Below are 27,377 nucleotides of genomic sequence, written 5' to 3' on the forward strand. Positions count from 1 at the left end.
TAGAATAAGAGCTCTTAGCAGCTTGCTTTTGAAATCACACATGGGTCTAGCTTTTAGACACCTATTGAATGGGATAACATTTTTATGTCAAATCCGCTTAAGAAATCCAACTGATTGTAATGTGGTTAATTTGGTAACAAATTATCACTGATTTATGAAAAGTCCCAGGTCCATCACATTGGACAAGTGGGACTTGCAACTAAGTGTTGCAGTGTATCCTCAGCTTGTAAAAGGCGTGATCTTGCTCAGATTCTAGGCTGCCATAAACAGAAGCTATGCTGTGCTGTTCAGGCTTTTTGGAGCATTCTCCCTCAACCCTAATCCTGCTCTCCAGAATAAAGCTTTTAGGGCTTTCAGCAGGCCAACTTCTTCACTCTGCCTTATCCCAGCTCCCCTGTCCTCTCCTTCTCCCCACAACTCCTACAACAACATTCATAATGTCCTTATTGGGGGGGGGGGGACTTTTTTTGTTACTTTTAATTTACAAACGTATATTTTATTTATGATTTATTTATTAAAATATTTATATTTCATCTTTTAGACAAATGTCCTCCATCTGCCGGGGTATCCCTGAATATATAGAAACCACAACCTTTGGGCTGAACTCATTTCACTTTGAAACCAATGGACATTCAGCCACCCAAGTTCATTATTAGAGGAAACTATTTAGATGTCAAAGATCTTTTAAATGGCAGGTCATGTGTTTAGTATATAGTGTATCATGGGTATGTCATTTTTGCAAAATATAATTCCTTCAACTGTAACATGGGAATACAAATGTGGGTCAGGACAGCCAACATGTTGTCTTCCAGATGTTGTGGACTACAACTCCTTTCATTCCTGGCCATTGGGCATACTGCCTGGATCTACAGGGAGCCATAGCCTGAAACAGCTGATGGGTAACCCATTGGCTACCCTGGTGTCAGGGAAGAGTTAGAGTTAGAAGTTTCCAGTTTCCCAGAGGGAGAAAGCTTTCCCCAAGGAGGGGAGGAGAGCAGTGAATCTAATAGAAGAGAGCAACAGGGACAACAGGGAGGGACTGGCTGTTCACAGGAAAGGCAAGGGTTAAATTCTAGCTCAGATTCGGAGGAGGGGAGATACAAGCCAGCTCTAGTGAGGAGGTTAGAAAAAAGAGCAGGAAAGCGAAAGGAACGGCGCATTTGCCATTTTGAGAGTGGCCGGTCATGGAGAAGCAGAGCTCAGAAGGTATCTGAAATAAGTGACTCTGAGGAATAATAGTTAAAGATAAAAACCGTTTATAAGATGGTTTGTTAATACGCAATAAAAAGTTACAAAAGAACAAGAAGCGTTTGTGTGGTGATCGGAAGAGGACAACGACCAGTCCTGACACCTGGTCTATTTTTTTAATAATAATAACTGACTGTGTTTTGATATTAGTGAATTTCCACCTCATCCCATCATTTTTCCATGGAAATGCTCTGCATTGTGCACAGCTTATCATCAAATGTATCACAGATAATTTTTAAAATTGATTCCAGAGGTGCTGCAACTTTCATTTCCTCTACTGATTCACAATAGTGGATGTGTGCACAGGGGGTGATTGACCCCTGGTTTGGAGCCAGATAAGCCCCACCTCCACCCCTGCAAAATTGTTCTGCTTGAGTTTACCTGCCTTTCTCTTCTCTCCTTATTCTTTCCCTTTTGTGTCTATTAAATGGTAAGCCATCAGCTAGGGGTCTTCTTGTTTTTAACCATCTTTGTACCATACCCAGAACATCTTAGGCCAAATAATAGTGGGTTTTTTATTAAGAAAAAAGAGTACTCCATACCAGTGAGTAGTGGCACAAAAAAGGCTTGGTTATACAAATTTTTAAAAATGAGTTTAGTGTTGATATTCATAGATGCATTGAAAAATGTTTTGGTTAATCTGAAAAGGACCTGTTTGATTATTATTATTTTTTTGAATATGTCTTCCCTTGCAAAATGCTTCTTAATATGCTTTCATAATGATTCCTAAAAAGTCAGATAAATTACTTTTGTAACTAATATAGAGTGATATAAATTGGAAACATGTTATTAGGCTTATTCTGTTTATTCTCAGTTACTTGGTTTCCTGTCTAATTTGCATTCTGCAAAAATAATCCAGATGATGTTGATTCTTTATTAATATTTGTAAGTAAAGTAACTCAAGGCAAAATCTATGACTTAATATAAACAGACAATATTCACATTGAAAATTTGTTCATGAATGGTATAGTCCATGGGGACTAATATACATTACACCTAGTAATTCTATCAGCTTGTTTTTGGGATATTAGATGTAGTTGCACAAAATGTTTTGCTGATGTGTGGTGGGTGGCGAAGGTGAACAATTCTCAAAATCCTGACTGCTGAACATGCCATCTAAAAATGCTTGTGTGACAATGAAGGTTGATGAAGAGCTGGTTCTAAAACTTATGTATTTTATTTTATTTAGATTTTCATACACAACTTTCTGAGACTTTGAAAGACAGACAGACAGGCTGGCAGCAGCTGGCTGAAACAAAGAACTCTCTAATACGTAAGGTTTTCATCTTCCTTCACCCTGTATTTCCTATAACTCAATTCACAGCCTTGCTAGCTGTGTGTTTCCAGCTTTGATTAGTCTAGCCAAATTTATGTGATGTTTTTACTTTTATTTGTCTGTGTGTTTCTTGTTTGCTGGTCAGTGTTACTGCTTCGAATTAGTTTCTTCTTTTTAAAATATTGGTTTATGTATTGGATGGAGAGCTCATTGTCAAGATGCAGTACTGAAAGTGTGAGAGGTACAGGACCTAGTGTTGAAAATATGGAAGGTTAGATGCATTTTATCTTCTTAGAAAATGTGGTTACAGAATCCGATACTTGCCCTTTGACCGTTAAAATGCAAAGTTTGTTTACTGCAAATGCTCCACTACTTCCACTAGGACCTCTTCCACATAATATCCCCCCCCCCCCGGGGGGGTGTTCTAAAAGGATGCACATGAGAAATTTGATTATACATCCGTGATGGATTCTTAGGAAAGCTACCAGGAGGATCTGGTCAGCATCTTGTCCTATGCAATAATCTTTTCTGAAAATTCTACACAAAAATATTTAATTCAAATATATCAAAATCTGTGACAAATATTCCAAAAGCATATTGAAAGTAGTCCTTAAAGTAAATAATATTTTAAATTAATTACCTCAGTAACAAAAATGGTAGCATATAGGCTTTTAACTCACTAAATCGTTATATGGAACAACTTCTGTGAATGCAGTGGAACTTTCCCTCCCTCTCCTCCTTGGTGCCTCTCATACAATCCACAAATCTGCTCCAGTGGGTTAAGGGACTCTCCAGAGCAGATTTGGGGTGCATGCAAGGGAAGGAGAGGAAGGTGAAGTTCTGTTGCACTCATATAAGTTGTTCTCTATGTGCAGCGATGTAGTTTTATACTGTCTTTGGTTTTTACTAACTTAGGCTGCTTCCTGTGCTATATTTTGGAAAACAATTCCTCAGTGCAGAATGAACTCATATGTATAAAAACATGGCTTTTACTTACAGCATACGTTTGTGTGGAGGAGACCTTTCATTTTATAGTTGCTGCTATACATAGAAGAGCCAAGTTTTATACATGTGAACACTGTTTTTTATACATGTGAACACTGACATAGAAGAGCCAAGCTTTATACATGTGAACACTGTTTATTAATTACTGTGACTTGGACCCTGGAAGGGCTCCTTCCATTTACAGAGAGCTGTTTCTATCTCAGGCCTCTGCCTGTCTGCTGACTTTAGCCCAGTTCAAACACCCCTAAACTCTTGATTTTCTCCTAACTCCCAGTGTGTTGAGGGAGGGGCACCCATTTGTCCTCTGGCGTAGAGCCACTTCCTTTGTTACCCTAATGACCAAGGCCATCTTAACCATACGCACCAGGGGTGCAGGGCGTCAGGCTCTCAGGGGTGCCAGGCCCAAGAGTCCGGGGCCCAAGAGTTGGAGTCCAGGGAAGAGCCCACCTGTCAGAGCGCCATGGCGGGCTCTTCTGCTGCGGGCTCTTCTGTGCCACGAGTTCAGGGGTGGGTGAGCCAGCGAAACACTGAGGCGGCCAGCCGGCTCCACCCTTCTGCACGCCTGGGACTGGCATAGGGCTTACACCACGAGGCACTTGGCTTCGCTGAGTCGTTGACGCAGACGCCTCAGGCTGATCTGTTGCGCTGGGCTCCTTATGTTTCCTGTTTTCTTTTCCTGAGCAGAGATAAGCGTGGTGCCAGCTCCCTAAAAAAGGTCAACATCTGTGGGGTCCCCCCCCCTAAAAAAAGGTCGACAACTCTGGGCAACCTGGGCGGATGACGCTGGGTGGATCCTTTCACCCTGGCGCTCCATATGCCCTGCTAATGACCCATACTTAGGTCCATTACTAAGAAGCTTGTCTGGCTATTCCAACAATCAAATCCTCGCTGGATCTGGGAATTAGACCACCCCCAAAAAACCACCCTCACAACAATATATTATCCCGCCAGTGGGCTCTCATGTCCAGTCAATATACATTTGATATAATTTGTATAAATGAACTTCTCTGAATGGGAATGATGCACACTGCTGTTTATCCAGTTGTGCTGACTTGTAAAGGTGCTGCCTAAACTTCAAGACCCATATGCAGCTGCAACATGATTCTTCCAAAGGAAATTATTCGTGAGTGTGTCCCGCACATATAGCACATCCACACATTCCCCACCTGGTCATCTAAGGACTGTCAGCTAACCCTTTGTTGCTAGTCAAGTCTGTTTTTATGCCAGTTTCCTTTATTTACTAATATTTGAAAAAGATGAAGGGGTGCTCATAACAACGAAGGATGCTTGAAAATTATACTTCCAGTTGAAGACTCTAGCTCTAGATATTATCCAGATTAAGATTCAGTGACATTCTATATATCCCACACATATGTAGCCATAATTTTTGTAAGCTAACAAGGAAAACTAGATATATGGTAAACATGTGATTGCTTATTTTCCTTTGTGTGTCTTTTGGGGAAGCTACTCTTCCTAGGGCTACTAACCAAAGTGCTAATATCTCATTATATGATCTTGTTATTTCTTCCACACAAGCGACCAGAACTGGTCTCAAATTATTCTTAGCTAACTTTCCCAACATGTCAAACATGAAACTTGAAACCTTGTGCATGCAAAGCATATTGTAGCCATGATTGACAGGCTCTCATAACAACAAAAAACGTAGCCCTGCTAGATGAGATGAAAAAACTATCTTCTCCCGCATCCAGTTTCACACAGTGGCCAGCCAGATGCTCAGGAAAAGGACATGAGGCAGTAGTCCTTTCCTGCTATCGTTTCCCAGCAATGGTTAATTTGAGCACATCTAAAAGTCAGTTAAAATGCTAAGAAAAAGTGCTTTGTCAGTCACCCACCCCACCTCACTCAGCTACCAAGTTTTATTGACAAGGGAACAGTAGTGTACTGTGGCATTTCCAAATTCAGAAAAAAAATCATTTGTTTGGAAAGGTAGCATACGAGGAATACAAATTATAAACTACCCTTCACCCTAACATGCAGGGAGTTAATGGCACAAATGAATGTTCAAACATACATTCTCACTACAGTCTGAAACTACTTTTTCTCAACATTTGCACAGTCTGCAAGTGGTCAGTTCCTTATCACTTCAGGTAAATTTGTAATAATAACACCATGGTGTCTTAATATTCCCTGAAGGCTAGTTTCCTATGCCTTTCTTACAGGCTGTTAGACATGAATACTATGATAACTCATGATCAGCCATTGTATCGCAACATTCATAATGTGACTCAGTATCTGCACCCAATAACCACAGTTGCTTAATTCATGCTAGGAATAATTTCCTCTTGAAACCTTTGCTTTCAATTTGAAACACTGTGTTTGCTTTGGTCCATTTTATTACTTGCCAGGAACTTGTTCTTGTAGAAAGGACAAATGCTGTTACTGGTATAGTTTGCACATGGTTACATCTAAAAAGAACCACATCATTCACTGTAGAAAATTGAGTAATCCTATTGCTCTGACAACAATAATAATAATAATAAGCAAACTGAATATTTTGTTACAGATTTTATTTGTGTGTGTGATTATTTACCTCAGTTAAAGCACATGCTTATAAAATGCATTTTAACACATTAAGATATAACCCTTTTATTTATTATACTTTAATATGGGATGAGAATCATGTCTACATATATAATCTTAATGTAGTAATTCAGAAGTTGGGCATTGTATACTGAAATAACAGGATACTACATAAAATGACACAGATGTGGGAATTGGCAGTAATATCAGCATTGCAGTACTAGCAATTTGTTGAAAGAATTATGACCAAATCATGCATTTTGGTTCTGTGAATAGACAGATGGCACAGACTTTGCCATCTATCTGAGGACACATCCCTACAATGACTGCAGTATGTTTCAACAACACATGAGGCTATTGTAAAAGCAAAACCTTTGTTTCTCTGTAGATAAAAGATTAGATCCTACATGTATCTTCCACGAATGGAAGGACTCCTTATATTAATGGAAGGTGTTTTGATCCAGCAGAGGATCCCGCTGGTTGAAGGGCAGAAGAGACCATTTTTGCTAATTGGCCTGACTCCCCTGTAGCAGCACCCCATCCCAGTTCTAGAGGACCCCGCAATTGTGCAAAGCAGTTTTGGGAGGTGTGCCACAAGAGTTTCACTGAAATATTTGGGGTAGAAATAAGTTTTTGTGAGGGTGAATATTTTCCCCAAACCATTCTTACATGACATTCTTGTGTGCTTTTTATCACCTATTGGTACCTGCTTCTTTTCCTAACCTGCAAGTTGTAATTTAATAGGCTTCTTCATGAAGTGATACCTACCAATCAGCAATTAAGTTGGCAATTAATGATACCATGTCATTATACAGCCAATAAGATATGGTTATGTGACCATCTTACCAAGCCAGATCAGATTGAAGATGATTTCACTCTTCAGTAGAAAAACATTTTAGCCCCATTTTGTATGGATTCCCAAACAATTATTGAAATAGGTGTGCTTATTTCATGGAAGCAATGTTTTTAACAAAGTGTACTCCATTTTATTTTTGTGAGTAAGGTTGCTTTAAACATTCTGTTCATTCTACTAATAGTTTTGAGTATATATTCATTTTTAAAATATATACTCAAAACTATTAGTGGAATGCACAGAACATTTAATCTACTTTTCTTTTATTCTGTATTTTAAATGGCATAGAACTGCCTGTGTTCTAGACATACATAGCCTTTTTTCTAGATGAGCTCTTGCTTGTAGCTATGGGAAAGCTTTCTATTGTGCTGTTGTTTGTGTTGATGACTACCACTTTTTGAAAATGGTTACACAAGTTAAAACTGCTTTGAATGTTTTACAGTAATCTTTTAATTGGTTTTTAACAATATATGAATTCTTGAAAATATTGTGAAAGCCAGTTAAAATGTGACAATAAAGCACTGTAAAAGCCAATTAAAAGGTTAAGATTGATTAAGCCTGGTTTTAAAGCCACTGGGCATGATGTGCAATGAGAGCTTGTTTAACATACTGCAAACTAAGGAGTCACTTGTTCAAATCTTTCTCAGCCATAAATTAACTTGATCTCAGGAATGCTGCTATCTTAGTCATAGCCCTACATCTGCAGTGCAAGGATAACAATTCTGGATTAATTTATGAAGATACCTAAATGCATGTGATTTGCTTAAAACATTCTACAATTGCAGTGTGCATGCTAATCATTATTGTACATTCTCACAGTGCAATCTGACACAGATCTCAAAAGGTAAAAGGTAAAGGACCCCTGACAGTTAAGTCCAGTTGCGAATGACTCTGGAGTTGCTGCACTCATCTTTCTTTACTGGCCGAGGGAGCTGACATTTGTCCGCAGACCATTTTTTCTGGGTCATGTGGCCAGCATGACTAAGCCGCTTCTGGCGAAACCAGAGCAGTTGCATGGAAACGCCATTTACTTTCCCACCGGAGCGGTATCTATTTATCTACTTACACTTTGACGTGCTTTTGAACTGCTAGGTTGGCAGGAGCTGGGACCAAGCAGCAGGAGCTGACCCTGTTGTGGGGATTCAAACTGCTCATCTTCCTTTTGGCAAGCCCTAGGCTCTGTGGTTTAGACCACAGCACCACCTGTGTCCCAGATATACTGAGAGGTAAATACCACTAAGTTCAGTGGGTTTTACTCCCAGGTACCTATGTATATATATTACTACTGTGGAACCTCAGTTTTTGAACGTCTCCATTGACGAATGATTCAGAACTCAAATGCCATAAACCCGGAAGTAAATGCTTCCATTTTTGAATGCGCCTCGAAAGTTGAACTTCCGAGGCAGCTTCCGTATTGAGTTTTTCCTATTAATTTTTCCGTTTTGTATTGAGTTTTCGGTTTTTGACTATTTTGAAACTTGAACGGTCTTCCAGAACGGATTACGTTCGGAAACCGAGGTGCCACTGTAATATAATTTGCAGAAATGTGCAAAGCTTTTTTAAAATTAATTATTCTTACCTCATTTATTTTCATAATATCACCAGTGCGGCTCAAAGATTACTCATTGAGCTTCATGGAATCACTGATCAGGAATCTAAATCAGTTATCTCCCTGACCAAACTCCAACATGTGCCTCACTATATTTGCTCATACATTCTGTTTTCTGCTGGTGGTGCACAAAAAGGTTCTGTTTTGCAATTCATTTACTCAGAAACTGAAGAACTGAGTTAAGTATAGTTTACCATTTTTTCAGTTCCACAGCCGAAATGGCACCATTGTACTTCATAATCATCTTTCTAACCCTTGCTGTCTCTCTCGTCCATTCTCTTACCTACTCTTATTTTATTCTGTACTGTTGATATTTAAATTTCAAGTTCTGTTGAATAGAAACATATATTTTCCTTAAGTAACTTATAAATTTACACACATGCTGATAGCCTGTATGTTTATTTTATTTTTTACCTTTACTACATTTATACCCTGCTATTCTTCCAACAAAATATCTGTGTAAAAGGCTTCTCTTCCTTTTATCTTCACAACAACCTCATGAGGTAGATAAATCTGACGAGTAACTAGTCAAAGGTTTACCCAGTGGGTTTCAGGGCTAAGTAGTTATTTGAATGTGAGTCTTGTAAATCTTAGTCTGATACTAAGCCACACTTAGAATGACCAACTTCATTGTTATTTTTACGCTATGGCACTGTTCATAAATACTTGACAGTGGAAGTTCCAGTATACAACATTGTAGACCACAACAGTGTGTGACACATTCTACTCTTACTGAAGTTGGTGTGATTATTCTCATCGTCTGAAAGTAGATTATATACATACACTAGTTAGGTAATCACTGTGGTATGGAATTGTGCTCGGTGCTACTACCTATAAGCAATAGGGGCAGATCAGCTTCCAACTTCAATATGTTGGCACTGTACTTCTGTACAAAGGCCAACCTACAAATGCAGATTAGTAAGGACAAGATGCAGATGGTCATTGTCTTATTGTAAGTCTGAAGAAGCTGTGATCCAGTGTGCTGAAACTTTTTAGGAAATCTTTAAGCCCCCTCTCTTTTTCCCAGAAAGAAATGAGGAAGTTGTCAAATACCTGGCAGTTGCAACATGGCTGGTGGGCTAGATTGGTGGGTAACAAGATATGCAAACTGGGTGTAATACTTTCCCTTTCTATTCTTCACTGTAGGCATCTCTTTTAATGCAGATAGGACTGGTGATCCTCACCTTGGGGACTCTGCGCATGACATTCCCCTGTGTATTGCTAATTGCACCACATTCAGAGCACTATGTTTTGTGGGGTTATCTCTAGAACAGGCCTGTTGTGGTTCCTACAAAGTTTCTTTCTGATATTGTTCATTCAGAAAACTGCAAGGGGGAATCAAAAATTTCTCCATTCCTATTTGTGATGGAACCTGGGTATGGAGGCATGAGAAATAACTTGTTGAATAAAGACATCTGGGACAGAAGTCTACATCACTCCTGTTTCTCATATGTCTGTGGTGTTCTAGAAGTACTGAAATATTTTCATGTCCTTTATTTATTAATTTTCTGTGATAAGTAAGCTTACAAACTGAATTATAATTTGCTTTCATCCAAAGAAGCCTAGTGCAAGAAGCAGGAAGGCACTTTCACTTTCATTGTGGACTCATCTTCAGTATGCCCCTGCACCATACCCAACACCATCCTAAGGTTCCCTTGACCCTCCCAGTCAGCTTCTTTTGGGGGAAGGGGGGCTATGACAACAAGCTGGGAAAGCCCTGTTCTATGAACAAAACAGTGGTCATGATTTTAAAGTTTCAAGTCTTTGATTTTTAATTTCAGAGTGACATCTATAAAACCTTTTAAGAGGTTTTAAGAAGGCATTCACAGTATAGTTTATATTTCCAAAAGAAATGACAGATGTATTTTAGCCTACTGTGACTGTATGGTTATGAATTTAGATCTCTAAAATTTCTGTCATTAATCTTAAAATAGCTACTAAAACACATAATCTTGGCAATTTTCACACCCAACTATTCATATCGTCATAGAAAATTGCATTTAAATAAACCAGACACTGTTCATCCTGTTGCAGTTCCACTGAAGGTAACCCAGTAATTAGTTTAGTCAACCCGGCTCCTTCAATCTAGGTTTCAAATATTTATTCATATTGACTTCATACAGGTTATATATTTATATAATAGGTAAGCAAAACTGTATTTACATCCTGCAGATATGTGCACTGATTTCTACAGATGCCAGTTTCAGATTGAACAATTAATTTTCTTACAACATGCTGTTTTCCCATGAATCATCTATCAGCGCATGTTGTAAACTACATTATGAAATATGTGTGCTTAGTATATAAAAATATAATTTGTAAGAATCAAATATATTTTGGAGGAAAAAAAGAATTACCGGTAATTGCAGATTAGTTACTAGCAGAAAGAAAACGGACAACTGTGTGTGATAGAAACCCACAAGACAGATTTATTCTTTGTTATAGTATTTGTATCTTCAGAACACCCGTATTCAAACCACCAAATTTGCAAACTTTGGTTCTGAAATAAAACAGATTGCATCTTGCAAGACGGAGCTTCTGGCAAAATACAACATTGTGTCAGATTTATATAAACTTATATTGGGTGTATTGTACCATGTCCTGGAGAATTTGAAACTATGAAAATAAGTGTTCATGTTTTATGAAATTCAGTGATGGCAGATTTTAAAAAACAGCATTTTGTATGGCACTTTTTACATAGGTGGCAGTTTTTAACACAAGCTGTGACAAAATAAACACCATCCCTTAGTGCCGACTTACTCCATATTAGCGCTAGCTGATTTCATTCTATTTTTAAAGCATTTTTTTCGGAAATAGTCAATGACACATGTGTGCTTTTGTGGTGACTACATGTAGATAACACATTTAAAAGAAAGTTTGGCCTGTGGAGTGTTTCTCCTGTGGAACTCAGTGACAGTTGTCATATTTATCCATGGAAATTTGTTCTCTTATCTTTGTTTTGTGTAATATATGTAATGCTAATTAGAACAATAATGAAAATAATACCAATAATATGAGCTGTGATCCTTATGGTTCTTTAAGCATCATTCAGCATATTAAGTGTTTTTAGGGAGGTTTGCCTAGCACATTCATTACATATCGTTAGATGCCAGGCAAAAATGTTGCTCTCTGACCAGGCCTTTGGCTGAGTAACATTCTATGGCCTTTTAAATTTATTTATTTATTGTCAGAGAGGGATTATTGGTTTTTGTTTGTTTGTTTTGTTTTGTTATGTATCTTCTGTTCTCATTTTGTATTTTTGTGTTGTAATAGGCCCTGTGATCTTCGGATGAAGGGTAGTATACAAATTTAATAAATAATAATAATAATAGGGAAGTCAAGCATAAATACAGCTCTGCAATTGAAATGAATATGATTTCAGAGTGTTTTCCTTTGGGTGGATGCTGCTGCTTGTGTCAGAGGCACTATGGGTAAGAAGTTCCCAAGTCTGAAAATTGTGGAGTTCCTCTAGTAACAAGTACACAGGTAACATTGCTTTTGGAACTGTCTAAGACTATGGCGTATCACCAACTTCGCTGTCTGGTAAGGGTATTAGATCAGCAATTGGAGTCTGGCTAGTTTTGCCATGACTGAAATATGAGAGGCCTAGTTGATATTGGCGTTCTGCTGCCTCTTGAAAACATACCTGTTTTGACAAGCGTTCCCCTGCAGTTGAACTTTCTGACCTAATTGTTTAATTCTTTTAACACTTTCACTTGATATGCTTTTTAACAGGCTTGGTTTATTGTATATTTTAATTATGGATACATTAAATGTTTCGATGGAAATGTTTTTATGTGTATTTTAATTTTGTGTGGATATTTTATAATTGGTTTTATATTTGTAAACAACTTAGAAGCTATTTTGACATGTAAGTGGTATAAAGTGGTAGTCATAGCAGCAGTAATACATATATGGCTAGATAAATAGTATATATTTTATGTTTATATCCCACCTTTCTTCCAATGAGCTCAAGATGGAACAATACTCCTAATTTTATCCTCACAACAACCCTGTGAGGTAGATTAGGCTGAGAATAGTCCAACATTCTGACAACACACTGGCTCACTACTATTACTAGTAATAGAGGCACATAAATGATTTAACTTGGCATAGGATCATAGACAGGCATCACAATTTTATTTTCTTGGACGTGATCCCAGATAGATTAATGGAAGTTACTTGCAAGTAAATTGTTTAGGATGACAAAATGCAGCATAATTATCTAGATGTCTACTCAGAAATAAGGCGTTTTGAGGTCAATGGGGCTTAGTCCTGGAAAAGTATTGGATTGCAACCCAAGTATGACCCTGTGCACTTGGAAACAAGCTTCATTGAACACAGTGGGACTTGTGTCTAGGTAAGCATAACTAAGATTGGACTGCACACACAATAGTGTATCCTTGATTATTTCCTGAAGTCCTTAAAGTTTGTGCATCTGACTTTCAATTTACAATATTGTATTTTCTGTGGTATCCAGAAGGCATGAAGAAGCCTAGTTTATTATCCTTTTCAAACCTTAAGACACTGAGAAATTCATGGCAAACCTTTAGGGAAGCATCAGATATCATTATTTCCTCTCTTTTATAACCGTAGATGTAAGGAAAGGACATCAGAAGACTTGGAAACATCATACCAGTGAGCACTGAAAGGCATACATTAGAGAAAGTTACAGATAAGGTAGCAAGACGTTGTGGCGGGGGGGGGGGGGATTACAGCTTTAGTGAAAGAGCTTTCTCACTAAAACTGTCTTAATGCTTTGAAATAATGGCTCACACTAATGACTAAAATAATTGTAGAATATCTGGGGTGTTACTGTAATGACCGCGAAACAGCAAATGAATTAATCATTGTTAACGATGATGAATACTAAATTGATGAAGTCTAGCCTTGCCCATTAAATGGTTACTTTGTACCATAAAGATGGGTTTAGAGTAGACTAGGTTTTCCACATCTGTTTCACATGTGAATTGCTTGCTAGTTTGTCTTTTAGTTTTTGTTGGGCTCTTCTTGGTTCCTCATTTCTCATTGAACTAGGGGAATAAAGTGGTCTAAGAAGGACTGACTTGCTATCAGTTGATCCAGTCTTTCACTACTGGAGACCTTCCCTGTTTCAGAAATATTAAACCTTGAAAGTAACTTCTATCTCCCTCCTTTTTCTCCACAAACAAGCACATTAACATGGACTCTACCCTGCTAGTATTTCCAAGATCCCATCTTATATCTTGTTTTATTATAGTCTGTGCTTTGTTCTTCTCATTGCGGTCAATAAGAAGCCTACTAGTTCTCTGTGGTGCAGGCTGGAACCTATGTCTATGTCCAAAGACTTGGAATAAGTCTTTGTAGGACTAAGGCACCCTGGCTGTTTGTTTCTGTGCTGCTATGTGCTGTCTTTTCCAGATTTAAAAAAATGTCCTTGCCAATCAAATCATTCTTTTATGGGGTTATTTATTTACTTATTTTATATTCCGCTTTTATGGCTACATTATCCAGCTCCTTAAGTCTTTGTAAAATGTCTGTTGCAAGAAACTCATCAATAAGTATAGCCAATATGTGGAGACCACCTCTGACAGCCCCACCCTTATACAGGATTCATACTGGTGTGGAGAGCCTATAGGTGTACAACTGTACATACATAGACGCTCTGGTGATGTTCCACTCAATATAGAGGTTATGACCACAGCCATGCAGTTGCAAGAAGGAGCTACTCATTGTGATCACACAGCAACTTCCATGAATTAACTATATATGTAGAAATGGGATTCCTACAGCCTCTAAGTTATGAAGACTCAATTTAAAGATCTTGGCCTCTGTGGTCCTGTTCCCTTTCCCCCAGCTCTTTTAGATTTTTTATTATTTCCTTATCCACATAAGCTCAAGCTGAAAGGCATAGTCTAACATTAAGTGATATATTAATTAGTTAATGCATTTGATTCCCTGGTGGTCATCCATCCACACACTGAACATATATAGTTTTGCTTAACTTCAGCAAGGTGGTGGTCTCATGTGCCTTCAGGCTGGAACTTTGGCTACCTAACATGTTTGTATGACATATTTATGGTGGATAGCAGGAGTGCCAGCTTGCCCAGGAACTGTGGATGCCATGCAGCATGCATGGCCCTGGCACTGAAATTTGTGGGTGCTTGGGCCCCCAGGCCCCCAGGAAGTTGACACCTATGGTGGATAACATTTTGCATAATTCACATATTTCATTTGAGTAACTCTAGCTGTTTAATAATAATATATGACCTAGATAACTACAATTGAATTGAATTGTGTTCACCTAAGGTGTCATTCAGACACCACTTTATTCCGTCTTTCTGATCTTCCTTGCATCTTATTAATTTTGTATAGTATGTGATATTTCGCATGATGTAAAGGCAACTTCTGGAAATCTAGTAGAAATTTAGCGATCATTTCTGTGTTGTTTCCAGATGAAATACAGTTTCAACCCCATTAACTCAGAGAATTGTGGGACTTTTGAGTTGTAATTTTCCTGTGATTTTCATGATCGCACCACTGCTGCTCACGTGGCAAAATTTGGGGCAGATTCTGAACACATAATTCTTTCCCACTGTTTAAATATTTTGTGACATAGCAGCATATTGATGAAAAAGGAACAGTTGCATATTGCAACAGGTACTGCTGTGTAAAAGGAACATTAAAAATTGGGTCAGAATGTGCTAGCATTGTAACCAGTAAAACTAAAGCAGTAAACCTCATATCTGAATGCAGTCTAATGTGAAAAGTTATTTTTCCTTTCTGCTCACCGCCTTACGAGGATTTTGTACAGCTTGAGTGAAACCGAGACAGATCTGTGCCTTAACTCATTACCTGTTTTCCATGTAATTTATTTTTGGAACATTTATCCTAAAAGACGGCTGACCCATGAGTTATCACTACTCTGAAGTCCTTTACTAATGTAATTTAATTAACATCCATGTACTTATATCAGCTCACTTTTCTTCTCAGAGCAACCAGGTTAACAATTCTAACCTTAATATTTAAGATTTTTTTAGAACCAAAAGTGTGTTTTAACTTTGCTCTGACTACCAACGCTTTAATGAAGAACTTCTGTGTGGCTTTGAAGACTTTCTCCTCTTCTAGGTACCTAAGGAAGCTACAATAAAAGGAATAATTTATATCTGCTTTATCTGTTATATTTGAAAGCATAAAATGTACATGAAAGGTAATAATATTTCAACATCCCACCTCAAAATGATTGGGAACCACTTTCAACATAGTGGAATGTCCTAAAAGTACATTAGGCTACGACTTCACTGAAGCTAAGCAGATCTGGATGTGGTCTGTGCTTTGATGGGAAATCACCTAGGAACCGTGCACACACCACCTTGAGGGTTTCATGTTTGGACCTATGAGAATCTGGATTCAAAACTGAGTTTGAAGTCATAACATGGATTTTTGACACCATGTCAATCAGTAATGGCTGGAGTTGTAGAACAAAACCATGAAGCTGTCCTCCAACATCTACATCTCTTCAGCTTCCCTAGAGGGGACTAAGGTTGGGGAGCATAGCAGCAAGTAAGCTGTAGTGATGCAAGTTTTGGGAGAGTGGCTGTGCCTCACCACAAATATTTGTGTTTTTTTTTTCTTTAAATTTTTTCTTTAAAAAAAATACAGTGTTCCCCCTCCAAAAAAAATGTTTAGGGGTACTCTCATTTTGACTCAAGAAAATCACCATTTTATAGTTCAGATTGGGGGAAATAAATACAGTAATTGGACAAAAGTACAAAGATTCACAAAATGTTTAGGGGTAGTCCCCCCAGAAAAAAAGCACTGAATATATATGATCCCTTTTACTGAATCTTCCCTGTACTGGGAAAAATGGACATCACACTTGGATAATAATGGGCTATGATTCTTCACATTTATAATAGGTATTGACAATATTGAAAGAACCAGGTGGGTGGAAATGTTTTTCAAAACCATTTTACGTGGGTTTTATAATTAGTTGCTCAAAGTCAGTTAGCTGTAAACAAAGCACTTAAAGAAACCATAGATCTCATATTGACTATATTATTTATATAGCTAACTGGATTTCTACTAGCAGCAATTTTTCTGCCCCAAAATGGTATGAAATAAGTCTGACACATATTTATGTATAAGGTAGAATATTGAATATTAATGACATTTGAGTCAATCCTGATTTCTTTATCATTTCAAATGATGTGTTACTTTGCATAAAATTAAAGATTATATCAGATGTCTCTTTGACTTGGCCTAAACTGAGTAAACCTTGAAGACATGAATTATCAAAAATCTCTTTGAAATATAGCCTTGCCCATTATGTATATTATGATTTCTGTTTTACTTTGAAACATCTTTCCAGTTGCTCTGCATGAAATTAGAACAGAAGATCACTTATGCATTCAAGTCTATTATGAATTTTCTGATGCTTTGATAAGGCAATAGATGAGTGAGAACGATTTTTGTCTTGTTCTTCTTTATATAGCAATAGGGTTTGATTTGCTGAATGGGACTAGGAGATCTTTGTTGAACCAGTCAAATCCCAGTAGTGTTTCTTATAGAGTTTCTGCTATTTTGTCATTAGCCCTTTTCATACATTCCAAATCCAGCAAAGGAATATCACAGGGCAGGAATAGCATCTCTTTGTTGCTGGTTCCGTAACCATTCTCATTTTATAAAATGCAGGGATCAAAAATGAACCATCCTAGGGCACTCAAGCCTGTTTACTGACATGGACCCAGAATAATGCTTTAAAAATAAACATTGTGTAAGACTTTCTTATTTCTGTGGCATAGGTTGTCTTTGATAAATTAGTTTCTAGATCTTCTTTAAAAAGGCTTCAGGCCTAGTGTTAGAAAGAAAATCAAAGGTCACCTTGCAACATGACCTCTGCTGAAAAGGTGATGGGGAGAGTGAGACCCTGTTTATTTTTTGGACCTCTCAGTGCCTATCAGTATCATCAACCATGATAACTTTTAGGATAGGCTGTTGGGTTGCATGCTGGAAGTACTGCGTTGCGGCAGTTCTGGTCTAGTTGCTGGAAACCACAGGAAGGGAGCTGCTCTTGTGCTCGAATCCTGCTTGTGGTTTTCCAACAGGCATGTGATTGGCCACTGTGAAAACAAGAGGCTGGACTAGATGGGTCTTTGATTCAGAAAACTCTACTTATGTTCTAACTTGCCTGAATGAGGGATTCCAAAAGGTGGTACTTTGGGATTATTGCTTTATCCCTTGGTTATGGGATTGTTATGGGATTCCAAATGGCTTTATTTTATGTCCCATGTTATTTAACATCTATATGAAACTGCTGGGATACATTATCCAGAATTTGTTGCCAATATGTTCATGACATCCAACTCAATTACTTATTTTCATTAGTGGATGTTTTGAATCAGTGCTTGGGCGCAGTAATAGGCTAGATGAGAGCCAGTTGACTGAGACCTAATTTAGACTAGATGGAGGTACTATTCATGGGAGCTTTTCCTGTGGAGCTGAATGATGTTCAGTCTGTTTTGTAGATTGTACATTAATTATTTATAAATTAATTAACTATTTTATATTACCATTGTCACACATGTTGTAGAAAGCTGCAAGCTATCCAGCTCTGACAACTGGGCCTACACCAATACTCAACACAGTTGTGACCATTGCTGACCAGTAGTGTCTTGTGCAGAGGTGGATTTTGGGGAGTGTGACCTGATTCGGCTGCAGAAGGTGCAAGGTTGCACAACTGTTATTTAGAATGGAGCGTGACAGGTGGGGCGCACCCATTTTTTGTGTTGCACAGGACGTCACTGACACTTGAGACTGTCATGAGTCACACAGTTTATAAGCCCTGACGGTGTCATGTCAATAAGACATACAACATTCTTTGTGTCTTCTCCCAAGTGGTACCCTCTCCACTATCACTATAGTGGGTGCTACTTTAAAACACACAGTTTATTTCTTGGTACGGGCAGATAATAGTCTCTCTAATGCATCTTAGAAAGGGGGGGGGGATTATCTTTAACACCTGTATGGCAAATTTTGTGTTTTTCTATTATGTGACAAATGTCTTTTTAAGCCCTGTTGAAAAGTTCACAGTTTATTACAGGGGTTGACTTGTAGTACACATTAGTCTGCACTCTAGGCAGTCGACATCACCTTGCAGAAGTAGTCTCTAGATGGTTAGCCATGGTCACCGTGTAAATGTCAAACTGTTAAAGTATTGCAGAGAAACATAGATTGGTGGCTCCTTTGAGACCAGAATGGATTGCTAGGAAAGTCTCCAAAGAGCACTTGGCTGTCCATCAATGACCACATAACAAAATAAGGTCCCTTTGGTGGATTTTTTAAAAAGCAGTATTTTGGCAAAAGTAGTAAGAAATTTCATACTTAAAGATTGCTTTATTTAAGTTAATCCCAATGACTCAATCCTATATTGAAAAGCCATTTCAGTGGTAAAGGGGAAGGGTTGTAAAAATAAGCACCCTGCAGCTGTCCCATGACAGAGCATGTGATATAGGAAAATTCAAAACCAAATCACAGCACACCACCAAAGCAACTCAAATGATTGGAAGTGCTGCATATCTCACTAGCCTTATATTGCATCCACAGCCCACAAGGGATGACTCTGGTGATGTGAACCAGGAAAAAAAACAGGCATCAGTTTGCACAACATTTTACTTCTGGGTGCACACAGGAACATGATAATACTGCTAACACTTCTCATCCTGGAACCCTAACAAGTACTGTGCCTCAGGGCTCCCAAGTACAAAGCAAAACCAAAAGCTATCCTCTGATGTGCTCCAACAGCTAGGGATGACAGGAAAGAGTATCCCACACATGAAAGGTCAAGGGACACATTCTGTAATGTATAATTTCTGCAACTGTTTTCCGTGTCTCTCTTCTTCTTTACCATTTGAGAATATTGTGTCTTGCCTAAATTGTATTGCTGCAGCACTCTTCCCTCCACCCTAGTGGGGAGCAGTGCTTCACACACAGGGGAGGCATTCTGTGCAGGTAAGCCAGACACTCCAACCATTGTTTCCCATTATTGCTGACGAAACACTTTTTGTCTTGCAAGACCACACCCTGGATGCATGGAGAAGAACTAAGAGCCTTTGCGCACATGGGGTTTCACTGTAACTTTCAATGGGAGATTGGGGCTTATAGTCACAGTCAGGGCAGACTACCCTTCCTTACTGAATGGGAGGCTGAACCATTTGTACTGGCAAAGCACTCAGGTGGCACCACTCCCTTACAAACAGCTACAGCCCTTCCCTGGTTCCGCTGTGGCTGTTTTTAAGCTTCTGGCTCTTGTTCCAGCTTCTGCCTATTGTTCCAGCTTCTGACTATTGCTCACTTCTCTCTCTCCCTTTTCCCCTTTCCTCTCCACAGGTCACTTTCCCACAGGTACAGGATCCATCTCCTACCCAGTTCTCTGTAAATCAGGAGAGTCAATTCATGACTGGCAACCATGGCCAGGTGTTTCCACCTGCTTGTTTGTGGGATTCCCAACCAACACAGGAATCCTGCAGGGATGACTGGTTGGCAGTCCTGTTGATAAGACTTAATCTCCGCAGGCAGGATCTAGTCTGTTCCAGATGCTGTTCACAAAAGACTGCCAATATGCCACATGTTGTTTCTGAGTTTAATTGGCTCTAAATAGGTATTGAGCGGGGGGAGGGGGAGGGTTGGTGAATTTGGTACAAACTGGGCTCCTCTACTTTTTCTGGTAGTGGACTTTTCAGATTCACAAAGGTTCTGGTAGCTGCTGCAACAATATATGGATGGATGGATGGATGGATGGATGGATGGATAGATGGATGGGGAGAGAACAGAGAGATGCTTCTAAGCAGGGCCACCCTAGTGGATGAACTGTTGGGATAGTAAGTAAAGTAATTTTTTATTTATACCCTGCCCTTCCCGGTCATCAAATGGGGTGTCGGGATTATTTCAGTCTTTAATTGCTTGCTGAAAGACTGCCTGAGGTGTGTTTGCTATCCATGCCATTTGGATTCACATGTAGGGGTACTGTGCCGCCTTGTGCAGGCACCATGCATTGGATCGCTCTGTGTCTATGTGGTATTGTGCTCTGTGTCCTCACCACTGCATGCTGGGATTGGTGCACACAGGCCATGTTACCAGAGACACCATGACAGGACTGACTTTCTGCTGAATTTTTTCCCCTTTTTCTTCCATGTTTCCCCCTCTTGTTGCAGGCTAAGCACGTATTAGTTAAGGTAGCGGTTCCACTAGTATCTTCAGCACAATGCAATTGTGGTTTTCCTGTAAATTAGTAAATTAGTAATCCTTTCATTCTTCTGTGGAATGTGACAAACAGAATGTGATCAAACAGTGGATATGTCTTCTTCCATGTTATCTTTCATGTGCCCCAATAACCGGTCAGTGATATCACATGTTAACTCACATATTGAAGGGGGGGAGGTCTCTTCTTAGATGGATTTCTTGAGCGATTTGTTTCTAAGTACAGTATATTTTTCTAAGTATATTTTTCCTTATGACTGAAATCATAAGTTTATGAGAAAATGAATATTTTCTAAGTTAAAAGTGACCATTGCAGCATCAGAAAGGCTGGAAGATAGCAGTGACCCAGAAAAAAAGGGGAAGAGGCATTTTCTGTCCTTTGTTTGTAACCAACAAGTAGCATTTTGTGCAGAAAGAAAATGGAGTACTGCTCAGTCTAAGGAAGATAGATAGGACTGACATATATTGATTTTGTAGTCTCTTTTTTTTGGTGATCCACATTATTGACATTGCTGTTGAGATGTTTCAGAGTTGGTAAAACTCAAAATGTCAGGAAAATATATGCTGTATCAAGCATGCACAATGTTAAAAGAAAGTGTACTGCAACTCAGAGACCTTGGTGCTCCGTAAAGCAAGGGTATTGAAAGTGATGAACACTTTAGACTCCACTTAGAATGAAACATTTAAAAGCTATGGACTAGCTTTGTGAGTGTTTTAAAAATGACAGAATGTGAGCATTGTGGTTTTAAATCTAAGAAGTATATGCAGGGTGGCGGAGAAGGAGAAGGGGGAGAATACAGTATATATATTACATTGATCTGATTTTTTACACAGGTAGAATTGTCAATCTCTCTCCTCCTCCCTCCCTCTCTTCCTCCAAATTTTGCCCACTTCCTTAATTCCTTGCTTGTTTCCTCTTTGCTGGTAGGCAGCTGCCATTTCCGGGTAGAAACTATGCAGGGAGGGGATGAGGGAACGAGATTGCATAAATCAGAAAGGAGAGATCAGACAAATCAGGTTTTCCCTTTGTGTCTCTTTTGCTGCAGCCATTTCAGGAATAAACCATTGAAAAAGCGGGGAGAGAGATCGAAAAAATCCCTGATTATAAATGTTTCCATAGGAAGTAATGGAAATTTTGGACTCGTTATGTGAATGCTCACCCAACAAATAATTTCCGGGGAATGTTTTGTGTTCAGTAAGTGGGCCCTGCATGTATTAGTAGTAAATAATCACTGAAGTTGTTATTACTCCATTGAAATAAACAGCAGTGCAGTAGCTTGCTAGTAGACATCACTGTTCATGGCTGTAGGGCAGAGCTTTCCAAATTTTTCATGTTGGTACTTACATGTTGGTGACACACTTTTTAGACATACATCATTTCGCGACACAGTAAATCAGTTTTACTAGCAAACCAGGGGTTAAACTAACCCCTTTCAAGTGCTGGGAGGAGCGTGGAGAGTGTTCTCACGACACACCTACACACTGCAGCTGACACACTGACGTGTCACAAGACACAGTTTGGAAAGCTGTGCATAAGCTTTGGGTAACAATCTTTCAGATGGGGGCACCCCTCAGCACTGTGCCACAATTGTAAGCTGATGACAGCAAGTGTGTGTGGGAGCCTCAGCGGGTCCCTTCTATATCAGTCATTATTCTGTTGCATAGATATGCTTTTGATATTGTTTAATGGCTACCCTGTTCAATGAGGGTTTGATGAACCTGTTCCTGTTCTTATACTGCTCAAAATAGTTAATACATTATTGTGCAATTGTTTTATACCACATTGAGGGCTCTTTTGGGGCAGAAAAGTAGCCTCCACATCTTAATAGAAAACAAATAAAGAAGGTTGCCTATCAGCCACCACTTCATTTCACTGAGGAATCCATTGAACTCAATGAGACTTACTTTAAAATGGGAAGTATAGGATGGCACTGTTAATTAAGTCAGCTAACACATGATATAGTATTTAGTGGGATATTTAGGTACATATATTGTTGCCAGATAGTAAAGTTGGTTTTATCTTTCGTGTAACATGAATGTGTTGCATTACCACATTTTGCTAAATCATGCATAGACTTTGTCATAAAATAAGCCTGTATAACACCCCCCCCCAAAAAAAAATTAGTTGATATTACAACAGAACCTGAGCACCAAAGCAGATGCAGTTTGTATACATGCAGTGGGAATTGAGGCTCAAGCAAATTAGAACTCATTTTTCAGTGTACTTCCCAGCAGGAGTTCAGTGGGGAAAAAATCCTATTTACTTGCCATAAATGACACTATATTTCTTTCAACAAACCTCTCTGCAAGTTTGTGTGCATTTCCTTTATTAAATGATAAAATCATTTCTAGCTTTAGATTTTAGTGTGCTCCTGCTGGAGGCATTTGATTGTAGAGATCAAGTCTGTGACATTGCCAAGGCAGAGCATTTCTTATCCTTTCTACATTCTTGGAGTCACAGGGAGAGAACAATGGCTTTTAAATTATTGTTTTAATGGGTATTTTAAAATCAAACCATAGTGTTTGCCTTCTCCAGACACACTGCAAGACTTTGACATATTTCCCAAAAGATTACACCACAAACAGAAAGCTATACCCTCTCGTGTGCTCCAGAGAGATTGTGCTTCTTTTTTAGCTTTAAAGAAAAGCACTTTCTAGTTGATTTCTAATGCCTAGGAAAGCTGCTGGATTGATAGGAGTTGATAATGAAGTTGTTTATTAAATCAGCAAGCACTTGTAATGTGAGCAGCAAGGGAGAGATCCCAGCTCTTTTCTGGCACAGCTCCCTGATAGAATGGGTTAGAGGCCACTGCTGCAAGTGGTATGACCAGCATTCATTCACTTCTTGGCTGCCACAGAGGTGTCCAGCAGAGTTGTTGGCCATTTCCCATTGTTTCGTTGGCCCTGCCTGCCTGTGCTATGAGCACTTCTTTCAAAGAGTCAACAGCTCAGGCAGCACTTCTTAACATACTTACCTGGGAATAAGCCCATTTCAACACTATAAGGCATACCTCTGAACTGAAGTGAACAGTAGCATGTAAGCAGCAACATTTGATTAATGCAGTAATGGTTATTCAACTCATGGCAAAGGTTTTTAAGAAAGACTTCCATGCTCTGTCTGAATCTGGATGCTAAAGTTTCCTCTACCCCTACCCCAGGCTGCACCAACCCTAAAATAATGTTTCGGGCTGCTTTGAGTTCTTATCTGATACTGTGATTAGTGTGATTAATTTGCTGATTTGATGTTCTACTTCTCATCTCTTCCTGCAAATAAGTTCATTTTTTTGTATCCAGAAAACAAAGAATTTTAAAATGTTGTATTGGAACAACTGCAACTGGAGTAGGGGGTACTTTTTGCACAAATGGACACAATGCAGCCTAATTTTCAACTGTTAATGGATAGTGGTATAGTTTACATCTCAGTATTTCAATGCCCATAAAGCCATGGTCTTGTATAATCTGAATGAAATACCTACTCATTATTGCAAACCTGTAAAATCACATACCCAATGCATTTCTTGGCATGGTTGGCCATTAATTCAAAAGCCCAAATGTACCTTAGATTATATCAAGAAAGGATGCAGAATCTGAATCTGAATTAGTTTGTCCAGAATGTTGTCTTCCTAAGCTACAGCCTTTACTTATCTGGGTTAATTTAGACTCATTCAAATTAGTAATATTCTATAAAATTTCTATATTAATAAGTTGTGAATTTACATTACAAATATGCTGAAGTCAGTGAGAATGGAAGTTAGCTGGAGATGGAAACCTTTCAAATGTTCTTATTCAGTAGCTCCAGAATCTTAAAAAAAGAAAAGGCCACTTATAAACAAAAGAACAGGAACATTTTGTTAAGTTGATTTATTTCCTTTTTTTTCACATGTGAAATCTAATTATAAGAGCATTTCCTTGAGAATCAGATCTGTTGAAACATATGTATACCTATTTATTAATTGAAGAGGAAAATTTTGCACTGGCAGAATTGCTGTGGAATTTAGATTGGCCATATGGAACATATATAAAGCCTTCTGCTAATCATTTCCCCTTTTTTTCTTAAATAAATACTGGGAATTTTTCACCTTAACAAGACACTGTTTCTGTCTATTTAAATTAAAGTGTTTTTAAAAAGTAAACCCTAAAATATATAGCTCTGCAATGTTTCTCAGGTTTTCTGCTATTATGTATACAAAGTTGCTTGGGTTAAATAAACTGAGCATAGCGTTCAGAGGTGTGGAATGCATGTCTATTTATGCATTGCTGAAAGAGAAGTTATGCATCACCGAAAAAAAGGATACAATGTCACATATGCTAATATCTCCGTATACAATATGATCAGTAAGAGGTGTCTGACAATGAAAAGGACTCCCTTAGGAGGTTGTGGTCTCCTTCTTTGGAGGTTTTTAAACAGAGTTTGGATCGCCATCTGTAATGGATGCTTTAGTTGAGATTACAGCATTGCAGGGGGTTGACCAGATGACCCTTGGGTTACCTTCCAACTCTATGATTCTATAATTGCATCTTACACAAAGGGGATTTGTTCCAAGGCTTCTGCATAGAGACAAAAATGTAAATACTCAAGCACTTGGAACTGCCCCGCACAAGGTTACCAAGGTTTCCAGAGCCAGTATACTGAAAGGCCTTGCCACTCTCCCAAAGCAACTCAGGAAGCTTAAAAGTTATTTTTTCACCAAATTTTCCTTGTGCAAAAAGAGCTCTCTGCCTTGCATGGGGAGTAAGACCTTCTCCACGCGTTGGGTCCAGAAGCCCCAGGATGCTCTTGTTGGACTGTCTGTCTTCCCACAAAATCTCATGAAAGCATTCCAGACCCAATGTGTGGTGAAGGCCTTCCTCCCCAAGTAAGGCAGAGAGATTTTAAGCTTGCCACCTTGCTTGTATTTAACTTGCAGGATTTCAACCATCTGACCTTCAGCAGTGTGTGGTTGATATCAGGCAAGTTACATGCATGTAAACTGCAGTCCTAGGGATGCGGGTGGCGCTGTGGGTTAAATCATAGAGCCTAGGGCTTGCTGATCAGAAGGTCGGCGGTTCGAATCCCAGCGATGGGGTGAGCTCCCATTGCTTGGTCCTTGCTCCTGCCAACCTAGCAGTTCAAAAGCAAAGTGCAAGTAGATAAATAGGTACCGCTCTGGCGGGAAGTCATGCTGGCTTAGTCATGCTGGCCACATGACCCAGAAGCTGTACACCGGCTCCCTTGGCCAATAAAGCGAGATAAGCACCGCAACCCCAGAGTTGTCTACGACTGGACCTAATGGTCAGGGGTCCCTTGACCTTTAAACTGCAGTCTTACTGTATAGGCCATTTATTTATATACACACACACACACACACACACACATAAAACTTTCACAGAAACATGCCAGTTTTGTACCCAAATCACATTCCACTTATTTAAAAAGGGGAGAGGGAGAAAGAAAGAAAGGTTGGCAGCTTTCTTATTTATCTTGCTTGCTATCATCTACAATATATTACAACAGCCTAACCTGAAGTTTACAAGGCCATGGCTAGGCTGACTCCACCCATGTATGGTCACAGCTGGTGAACTAGCTGAAGTTGATAAAAGGCACTCTGTACCATAAAGAATCCCCCACCTCCAGTGACAGAAATGGACAAGCATCTAAGCTGCAAGCCTGTTCGTTCAGAGAGAGTGCAGCCCCATCCAAATAGAATGACTACCATTTACCCTAGGAGACAAACAGCCCATCAGTAGTACTTTCATCTTATATGAATTAAACTTCAGTTTGTTGACTGAAGTTTGTTGACCATCCAGTCAAACCATGTGCACACTGGTGTAGTACCTCTGCTTCATCACGTAAATTAGCTGAAAAATAGAAATAAAGCTGAGCTTTGTCTGAATACATATCATTAATATATTTGGAATGAGGTGCTGTCTGTATTGAGTGTGTCCCTGGTATAATGCCAAAAATACTACATAAAATTAATTGACATTGTAATCAATAAAATTGTGGCCTATTTTAAACCCAGCTTGTACCCCCCCCCCCCATTCCCTGAGGGAGGCATAAACATTTATCATAGGAAAGGTCTGCCAGTTTTGTAAGCACATAGACACATGTTTACAGATCTGCCTCAGTTCCAGGCTATGGATTCTTCACAACTAGGGTACTTTCAACAGGTGGAATTTCTCTCTATCTTGCATTTGTGGAAATGCTGTAGGTGAAATTTTATCTGCCACATAACTGCACTGAGCTTCTGTGAGGGGGGAAAATGTATTATAACCCAATTCACCACTGAAGCATGGTTTGTCAAGGGCTTCTGTAAGCAGAAGGTCAAGGCTTTTACCAGGAAAGGTGGAGAGCTATGTAGAATTGTTAAGTGATTATGTTTTCTGAGTGGATAGACAATTAGATTATTCTTTCTGTGCCAACTGTGCTATGCTGCTGTGTTTTTTTTTAATGGAATATAGACAAAGACCTTCTAAACCCAAGGACTTTTTCGATAACTCAGTGGGGTACTATTTTTATAGGATAATTGGTTGAGTAGTAGGTGCCTTTTAAAAATAATGGGTAGAGTCCAGCTAGAAACCTGTTTGTTTATAGAGAAATTTCTACACCCTGTCATTTAGCCTTGCAA

The 27,377-nt window shown here is 39.0% G+C and overlaps 1 protein-coding gene across 18 annotated transcripts in view; it reads left to right on the forward strand.

Annotated features, from left to right (window-relative positions):
* The window catches only part of TENM2 (teneurin transmembrane protein 2), a 753,358-nt gene that overhangs the window by 375,748 nt on the left and 350,233 nt on the right, over positions 1-27,377 (forward strand). For all 18 annotated transcript variants that reach the window (XM_028717464.2, XM_028717467.2, XM_028717466.2 and 15 more), the window contains one exon: positions 2,438-2,521. In XM_028717464.2, coding sequence (XP_028573297.1) covers positions 2,438-2,521 — 84 coding nt within the window. The remainder of the gene's footprint in view (positions 1-2,437; positions 2,522-27,377) is intronic.

Source organism: Podarcis muralis, chromosome 2 (genome assembly GCF_964188315.1).
Source record: "Podarcis muralis chromosome 2, rPodMur119.hap1.1, whole genome shotgun sequence".
Classification (NCBI taxonomy): domain Eukaryota; kingdom Metazoa; phylum Chordata; class Lepidosauria; order Squamata; family Lacertidae; genus Podarcis; species Podarcis muralis.